The following is a 10,000-nucleotide window of genomic DNA, read 5'->3' on the forward strand; positions in this document are numbered from 1 at the left end:
TTTTATGAATTATCCTTTTCGTATAAGGTGAATAGTATATACATATTTTGCAGCTAGTTTGGCTGCCCTGTCATCTTCTCCTAGAAGATAGTGGAGTTTTTCTGAATCACTAATAGTATTAAATGAATGATTCAATGCTTCAAATTGTGGAAAAAATGTTTCTCTTGTAGTGGTGTATTTAGGACAAACAAGAAGAAAGTGTTTCTCATCCTCTATTTGATTTAAGTCACAGTGTCTGCAAAGTCTTTCTTCTCTTACAATCAAGGATTTTTTATGTCTTCCTTTTTCTATTTCTAAATCATGGTCACAGAGACGATATTTTGAAAGGATTTGTCTTTCTTGAAATTGTTTTATTGATAAGTAGTTTGCCAGTTTGGTGGTTCTATTCAGGGCAGAATAACACTGGAGTTTGGTGTGTAGGTCAAATTCTTTTTTTAAATTTTCGTCATATTTATACTTGAGATGTTTGTCAATCTCTTTGTATATGTCAGGGTTGTGTTTCGAGTCAGATTTAGCTTGAGTTTCATTTATTAGCTGTGCTGTGAGTATGTTTAGAGGATGAGATATTGTGGGGCTTTCATTAGCAAGTAAGGCTTTATATTGAATGGATTCTGAATGGGATTGGTTGAGATGATTCCAGAACTGAAGAGCTCGTTTTTGTATCTCAATGTTTAGGGGGTATAGGCCTATTTCAGCTCTACAGGCATGGTTAGGTGTGCCTCTGTTTACTCTTAGGATGTTCTTAACAAATTCCAAATGGGTTTTTTCTAACACACTTTTATCCCAATTTTGAAAATTTAATGTTGGTCCCCAGACTTCACTTCCATACAAGAGAATTGGTTTAATGATTGCGTGATATAATTTTAACCATGTTTTAATTGGTAAGCTTAATTTACCAAATCGTGCTTTTATGGCATAAAATGCCCTACGAGCTTTTTCACTTAAAGCTTTTACTGCCAGAGCAAAAGACCCGGATGCTGACACATCAATGCCCAGGTACGTGTAGCTAGCGGTGTGTTGGAGGACTTCTCCTCTGTAAATGAACTGGTGTTTGTTTCCCTGAGATCTGGCCTTCTTCTGGAACACCATGACTCTGGTTTTGTCTAGATTGACTGTCAGAGCCCATTCCTCACAGTATTGTTCCAGCAGGGACAGGCTCTTCTGAAGTCCCTCTGCTGTTGGGGATAACAGCACCAGATCATCTGCATAGAGCAGACATTTAACCTCAGAGTCATGCAGAGTAAGTCCTGGGACACTGGAGCGCTCCAGAGTTTCAGCCAGATCATTTATGTAGATATTAAACAGGGTTGGGCTCAGAGCGCATCCCTGTCTCACTCCACGACCTTGCTGGAAGAAAGTGCTTCTGAAATCTCCAAGTTTGACCGCACATCTACTGTTCTCATACATGGACTGAATAATGTCAAATGTTTTTCCACCAATTCCAATTTTTAATAATTTGTATAATAAACCATCATGCCAAATAGAGTCGAAAGCTTTTTTTAAATCAACGAAACATGAAAATATCTTTCTTTGTTTGCCCTTAAGATTTTTGTTGATTAGAGTATGGAGAGAGTAGATGTGATCTGATGTCCGTTGTTTTGGAAGAAAGCCAATTTGTGATTTATTTAGGATGTTGTATTTTGTCAGAAATGTAACTATTCGGCTGTTTATTATATTACAAAAAAGCTTTGCAAGATTACTGCCCACACAAATACCCCGGTAATTATTGGGCTCAAATTTATCTCCTTTTTTATAAATAGGGGTGATGAGTCCTTCCGACCAGGTCTCAGGGAAGCTGCCAGACCTTAACACCAGATTAAATAGTTTTGCTAGGGCTTGAATTATATAAGGGCCGCTGTGTTTCAGCATTTCATTACTAATGTTGTCTTGTCCACATGCTTTCTTGAGTTTAAGATTTTTGATGTGTTGTGTTATTTCTGAAGTTGCGATGAATGTGTCTAATGGGTTTTGGTATTTTTTTATTGTTTTCTTTAGATCTTCTAATTTCTCCTTTGTTTCTATTTGGGGCTGATTGAGGTCTGAAGGTTTAATTTTTTGATAAAGGTTTTTAAAGTAAGAGCTCCAAATTGTGCTGCTCTTTAGTAATATGTCTGATTTGGGGCTTTCAGATTTTTTAAAGAGATTCCAAAAATTGTTTTGGTCAATGGATTCATCAATTTCCTCAATTCTAGCTTCATAATATTTATCTTTTTTGTTACAAATAAGTTTTTTATAGTTTCTCAGACAATTCGAGTAGTTGAGCCGAAGAATCTGATTGGTTGGTTCTCTATGTTTCTTATTAGCGAGCTGGCGAAGCTTTTTTCTGGTACATTTGCATTCTTTATCGAACCAAACATCTTCTTTAATTCTTTTTTTATGTATTTTATGATTGTTTTGTTGTTTCATGTTAGATATAGTCGCCAATGTTTGCAATATATAATTAAGATCGTGTGTAGCTGAATTTATATCATTGGTATCTGGAGTAAACTCTCTGGACATAAATTCATCCAGCAGTTTTAGTATTTCAGGACTGCTCATGTTTTCTTTGAAATGTTCGACATTAGATTGATTCCAAACGAACTTGGGTTTTAAAGGGATAAGTTTTTCTTGTTTGTTTGATGTTGTGACTCCATCAAACGACTGCTTCAGGTAAAGCAGTGTTTGGCAGTGGTCAGAAACTGGAAGTTGAGGTCTGACTGTGAATGCATTAATAAAGTTTGGCTCAATATCTGTCAATGAGTAATCAACCACACTGGCTCCTAGTTTGGAGCAGTAAGTAAATCTACCAAAAGAATCTCCTCTGGTTCTGCCATTTATGATGTACAGCCCTAGACCTTTACAAAGCTTTAACAACTGCTTCCCAGTTCTGTTGATGACATTGTCACAGCTGTTTCTTGAAGTAAAGACGGGTGTTGACTGGCGCATGATGTCCCCAAATATATGATCATTACCTGTGGTATTAACATAATCCATTTCTCTTCCAGTCCTTGCATTTAAGTCACCACATATAACAACATTTCCTTTGGACTGGAAGTATAAGATGTCTTTGTGTAGGTTAAGAAAGCATTCTTCTTGGTAATATGGAGAATCATGAGGTGGAAGATAAGCTGCACAGATGTAAAGATTGCTCTGGGGTAGAATAGATTTTACTTGAAGCCATATTAATGAATTTTCAATTTTGACCGTTTTTATCAGATGTTTTATATTCTCTTTGTGCCATATAAGTATTCCTCCTGAATCACGGCCGCATTTTATTTGGGATTTCTTTAGTGATGGCACAATGATCTCTCTGTAACCTCTTGGACAGTGCAAAGTCTCATTACTCCGACACCAGGTCTCATGAAATATTGCAATGTCTACATCTTTTATACTGCTAAGTAAATCTCTGTCTATCGTCTTGTTTCCAAAAGTTGAAGAGTGTAAACCTTGTATATTCCAACAACTAATTTTAAATGACTTCATAGATAATAAAAAGTGTGTGTGTGAGTTATTTCACGAGTTTGGAGCAGATGATGTTGAGTAGATGTCTTATCTGGTTGAGTTCATCAGCGGCAGGGTTTGGTGTCTGTTGGACGGCTGCGGCGTAGCTCTCTGGTTGTGATGAAGATGCAGGAGTGGAGATCTCTCTGCTCTTTGATGAAGGGTGGATGTTTCGTTCTGTCTGTGATCTGCTCTTGCTGTGTGGATTTCGGTTGTGTTCTCTTTTATTAAGTGCTGTGTTTTTCAGCACTCTTGTGAAGAGTTGTACTCCTTGCTTGTTCAGGTGCACATGGTCATACATATGATGAGGCCGAATGTCTCTATGGTATGCGAGGAAAACATTTGGAATAAGTGCACAACTTCTGGAGAGCTCTGTTTCCCTGAATCACATGAAGTGGCACATCGCTCCGTGGCAGTAACGTGGACATGGTTATGCTAGTGTCAGGGAATCTTTCTGAAGCTTTGATGGCCACCTCTCTGAGTGCAGGAGCCACGTGACCTTCTGTTGATCTTAAGTCATTGGTCCCTGTGTGGATTATGATGTGCTTGTAGTTTTCATTCAGATTTTTGTCAGACAGGATCTGAAGAGCCTTTCTTGTGTTCGGGCACCAGAACTTCTTTGCTTTCATTTTTGGGAATAAGAGTTTCTGGTTGATGTATTTCCCGTTGGAGTCGATCAGAATTAGAGCTTCTGTTTCAGTAGTGTTGTCTGAAGCGCTGCTGTGGTCTTCTGGTGAGGCTTGACTTTCATCCGCCGGAAGTGACTGATGATTCTCCGCGAGGATTACTGAACAGGTCGGGTGTTTAGCAGAAGATTCTCTACACGTGTGAACCTGAGAAAGTTGTTCCTTCATGTTGTTTATCACTTCATCTTTCTTTTGGAGTTCTAATTTAAAGATAAAAAGCTCTTCCTGCATTTCTGATTTAATTTCTGTAAATTGTTTTCCTATAATTGACTTCATTTCTCTCAGTTCTTCTTTGGTTTGTTGAAGTTCCTTTGACATCTGTTCTTTGTTTGTCTGTAAGTCTTCAACCTCTTGTCTTAGAGTCAATACATTCTTTTTAAGTTGCTCCATGTTGCTGTTATCATTCAGACATTCGGACATTATGAATTCTTTTAGTTCCACCATATCCATCTCCAGGAGTGAGAAATGTTCTTTCATTTTTGACATGGGAGACTGAGTTAATGCTGCTGTAGTTGTTGCTGTATGTTGGATGTGTTTAGGTAAAGAGTCAGTAGTAAGATCTTCATGTTTTTGTATGGAGCTTGTTTCAATCTGTGACTGCTTTTTTATTTCTGTTAAGTCCACTATAAATGAACGGAGGGCTGGATCTGATCCTTGGATCATGACAGTGCCATTTTGATAGATGTTCAGAGATAAAATTCTTGAATCTTCATTTCTTTCTTCATCTTCAAATATCAAGATCTGTCTGCCTTTACATATGCCTCTTTTTGTGATGAAGGTGAAGTGTTGACAGAAAGCATTGTGCCATAAAGAGCTGTTTTCAGTGAAGAAGAGCAGGTGACTCAAAGTATTGTGATCATTGTCAGCAAACAATGTTTCAGGATTCTCCCTAATCTGTTTCTGTCTCTGGATCTGCTTTGAGTTTTCAGAGCTCTTCTGAGAGTAAATAAAGGGGCGGGGCCAGTCTGCTGCTGTTGCCATGGCTGACTTTAGAATGTAAACACTCAACTGAAAAAAACTGTTGATCTGTTTGTTTTCAAAATTCCTATTGCGTACTATATGTGTTTATATAGCTTAAAAATACAAAATCCTAATAATATTGATGAATATAGACGGCGAAACAAGATCAAAATGTCCACTTTTCATGCAAATAAATCTCCAATAGAATTAAATTTGTCCGTTTAAGTTCCTTTTAAATAGTTCAGTCTGTACCTCCTTTGATGTTCAGTCTGTGTCCAACTTCCTATACCTCTCGATCTAAAGGGTCTCCGCTCAAGACAGGACAAGGGTCCGTACCAGGAAAATATCCAATGGCATCAGAAGTTCATTCAAGTACTTATCCAACGGTCCAGTTGATTCCTCCTCTGAAACTCAGTCTGCTAATAATCTCCACACAGGCCCAAAATTGAAATGGTCTCCACTCAAGGCAGTATAAAAAAAAATCTGCTCAAAATGTACAAAATTTTGCTCAAATAGTGATCAGGTTCTTTTTAAACTATAAGTTGTCTGTATTATAAGGTCAATTTCCTAAATTTTCATTATATTTCTGCAGCTCACAAAAAGTGTGACTGTTCATCACGGAACTCTCACTCTCTCTCTGTGGAGTTTTATGCATGACGTTGAGTCGTTGTGTTTGTGTGACAGTGATGAGTGTAAATGAGTCTCATTCATTGTGTTTATAATAACGCTTCTTTAACACACTGAGATGTGTTGCTGTGATCTCACACAGACTGATGGAGATGGTTTGAGATCATTTAAAGCATTTGCTCAACTCCAGACTGTGTGTTGATTCTGCTGTTGTTGTGTCCATCACTCAAGATTCAAGATTCAAGATTCAAGATTCAAAGGAGCTTTATTGGCATGATAAAAGAAAATTTACATTGCCAAAGCACACGATTAAATATAAACATGCAGAAATACAGATTAAGATAAAAAATAAGATAGAATAAAATTAAAAGTCTATAAGTAAAAATCTATATATATATACATCTCAATATAAACAGAAAAAGAGTTTTAATTAAAGTTCTCAATGAGGGTCTCTCATTTCACTCTCTCTCTCTATGTGTGTGTTTGTGTGCATTATATATGTGTGTATGTGTAGTTTGTATTATTCATATATACTAGCACACACAAGGCCTCAGAGCTCCAGACACGAAATTAAAAGCCACAGGAATGTCATTTAGATTTAACAAGGCGTCTGCAGAAGCCGGAGTGAATATGAATGGGCAGAGAGTTCTTCTCATTGTCCCTGCGGCAGGTCGTGTTCGCTCTTTATTCTTTAGAAGTGTATCGGAGCGTGTCTGTCTCTCCGGCGATGACCCGGGCCGCAGGGGTCAGTCACTGAGCTCCAGATCTCTGGAGAGGACAATAGACCTGATCTCAGGACACATCCGCTGGAGAACAAAGAACACAAGAGTCTTGAACATCGCAATGGAAACAATGTTTAACATCGGCATCTCCTGAAGTCTAGCTTCAGACACCACGAAATATAAAAAACAATATCTTACAAACAGAGAAAGAGATAGAAAGAGAGAGAGAGAGAGGGGGGGGGTGTTGTGCTTCTCATGGGATGTGTCTAGCGTGACCTCTTGACCTCCTGTGACACTACACACACACACACTTCCTCTCATCAGTAGGTTCTGTTGATCACAGCTCACACTCGTCTGTGTTGAATGTGTTCACTGCTGTGTGTCGTCTGAGGGTCCGGCTCAGGGGTGTTTCTAGACCTAAACTTCTACAGGCCCCCTTTACTTTTCTTCTTAAAAACCTGCAGCGTGTGACACAATGCACTATATAACCTTCTCTTGCTTAAACCACTATTCCTGCAGTGCTACAAACCTGGGGAAACAGTAAACATTGATGTATTTAAAAAGATTTAATCTTCAACATGCTTAACATGAACTTTTTTTAACATGCTTGCATGCACTGCATGCAAATATTTTGGAGTCGATTCCTATTACAATTCCTGGTTTGGGAATCAAATTAATAGATTCCCACTTTTTTTATACAAATTTTTATTGCTTTACAATTTTCTAAGCATTCACTTTTTACATTTATTAATAGTTTTTTGTTACTATAACAAAAACCTTATACAAATTCCAATGTATCATTAATAATATCATTAATAATCTAATCTAAATAATAATAATTCTAATCAATAATGTGATTGTTACTAGTGAGAAAGCAATTTAGAAATCTACAATTACTTTTAGATTAATTGATATCTGAAATATATTTCCTGATATCAGAGATACCAAATGCAACATGTTAAAATTAATTCAGTTGTCAAGAATGAGCATTTCAACTAGTGAAAATTGAATTCTTGAAATTTGAAATTTCCATTTTTACTAGTAACAAGTTAATTGTTGATATCCAAAATTGTGTTTTTTACTAGTAAGAATTGCATTTCTGATATCTGAAATAAGATTTTTAACATGTAAGAAATGTATTATTGATATCTGAAATTGAATTTCAATGGAAGTCTATTGTTGTGTGGCCACTTATGCCTTGTGTGTCTCTGTTACGCCATCAAACTGAAGTGTGTCTTTGTAAAATATTTCATTTAATGTTAATCCTTTGTGTGTGCGTGTGTGTGTGTGCGTGTGTAAATGTGTATCTGCGTGTGTGTCATTAAAGCATTGAAGGATCTCCTCAAATCACACACAAATAAACAAATGACAGTATAAATCCCATTTAATATATTTCTATTGAAATAACACAAATGAAAGCAAACAGAAGCGTTCAGAGATTGACAAATACTTTCATTGGTATTCTTCCAGTATTGAGGATGGTATTTGTAATAATCAGTGTGATGTGACGAGACGTTCACTGTGTGATGAGTTGTTAGTCGATCAGATGAGTGTGTTTCTGTAAGATCTCTGGAGGAGAAAATCTTCTCAAGTTTGTCCTACAATAACACTTTCCTCTCATCACACAATTTATAAAATCACATTACACAGTGTTTCTTCTTTCATGAGCATCCAGATGATCTGATGCATTATGGGAATGGAGTTTGTGATCTGGCTTTAATCTGTGAGAGTTTCTGAGATGATGTTTCATTGTGTTTCTTATGTTGTAATGATTCTCTGGTGTGTTTATTTTATTTCTCTGCACATTCTTACAGTAACTGACAATGGAAACACAGTGAATGCGTTCAGACATGAGAGATTACGATGTATTTCCTTAAAAAAAACACATGTAAGAGAGGAAAGTGTTGATGATTTACTGTGGACTCGAGGGAGAGTGAGTCTGTGTTGTTTTTGCGCGTTTCGACTGCAATCAGAGTAACAATCACACAAACGCGTTACATGTAAGTCATATATATATATATTTGCTTTATTTGTAGGGTTTTTGATTTTATATTTAGTGAGTGAGAGTGAGTGAGATAGTTAACTGTACTGTACATGTATGTTAGGGTTAGCTTTCCTATAGCTCAGTGGTAAGAGCATTGTGTTAACAACGCAAGGTTGTGGGTTCGATCCCAGGGGATTGCAAATACCTATGTAAAATGTATAAGATACAGCAATGTAAGTCACTTTGGATTAAAGCGTCTGCCAAATGCATTAATGTAAATGTTTGTTGAGTGCGTGTGTGTGTGTGTAAGTGTACAGTATGTGTATGTTGTGTGTCAGTAATGCGCTGGCAGTAGAATCATTTGAATGGATGGCGTGAGGGATATTTATTCTTCTTCTTCTCTTAAGTGCATTGATGAAACTCTCTGTTGCTCTTGAAATTGAATTATCTCTTAACTTCACAGGAGAACAGAAATGTGATTTAGTCAGATGATACTCACGGCTGTGACCCTGTGTTGACCTCACATATTACTGAACACCAATCAGGAGACACGTTACACATGCTACTCTCACTTCCTGTGAAGAGAAATATAAACTCTCTCTTTTTTTCTCTCTCTCTCTATTTTTCTCTCTCTCTCTATGTCTCTCTCTATCTCTCTCTCTCTCTCTCTCTGTTTCTCTCCCTCTCTCTCTCTCTCTCTCTCTATGTTTCTCTCTCACTCTCTCTCCCTCTCTCTCTCTGCAGCTCTGATCGCCATCGGTCAGTACAGCAGCACTATTGAGACGGTGGACGCTGGTTGGTGTAAGGAGATCACAGATCAGGGTGCCACACAGATCGCCAGGAGCAGCAAATCTCTGCGTTATCTGGGTCTGATGAGGTGTGATAAGGTAAACACACACACACGCACACACACGCACACACACACACATTATACTGTAAAAGAGTTTAGATTTCATTCTGTCAGCAGATGTGATGCTCAGCTGCAGGTTGCACCCGTCTCTCTCTCTATCTCTCTCTCTCTCTCTCTCTATATATATATATATATCTCTCTCTATCCCTCTATGTCTCTCTCTCTCTCTCTCTCTCTCTCTCTCTCTCTCTCTGCTATCTCTCTCTCTCCCTCTCTCTCTCTCTCTCTCTCTGCTATCTCTCTCTCTGTCTCTCTCTCTGCTATCTCTCTCTCTGTCTCTCTCTCTGCTATCTCTCTCTCTCTCCCTCTCTCTCTCTCTCTCTCTCTCTCTCTCACTGCTATCTCTCTCTCCCTCTCTCTCTCTCTCTCTCTCTCTCTCTCCCTCTCTCTCTCTCTCTCTCTCTCTGCTATCTCTCTCTCCCTCTCTCTCTGTCTCTCTCTCTGCTATCTCTCTCTCTCTCCCTCTCTCTCTCTCTCTCTCTCTCTCTCAAGATTCAAGATTCAAGATTCAAAGGAGCTTTATTGGCATGATAAAAGAAAATTTACATTGCCAAAGCACAAGATCAAATATAAACATGCAGAAATACTGATCTCAATATAAACAGAAAAAGAGTTTTAAATAAAGTTCTCA

General features: G+C 37.8%; 1 protein-coding gene across 1 annotated transcript in view; it reads left to right on the top strand.

Moving 5' to 3' along the window:
• The window catches only part of fbxl17 (F-box and leucine-rich repeat protein 17), a 114,036-nt gene that overhangs the window by 98,599 nt on the left and 5,437 nt on the right, over positions 1-10,000 (top strand). Inside the window, exon 9 of the mRNA XM_056729553.1 lies at positions 9,204-9,346. Within this exon, the coding sequence (XP_056585531.1) occupies positions 9,204-9,346 (143 nt within the window). The remainder of the gene's footprint in view (positions 1-9,203; positions 9,347-10,000) is intronic.

Source organism: Triplophysa dalaica, chromosome 18 (genome assembly GCF_015846415.1).
Source record: "Triplophysa dalaica isolate WHDGS20190420 chromosome 18, ASM1584641v1, whole genome shotgun sequence".
Classification (NCBI taxonomy): Eukaryota; Metazoa; Chordata; class Actinopteri; order Cypriniformes; family Nemacheilidae; genus Triplophysa; species Triplophysa dalaica.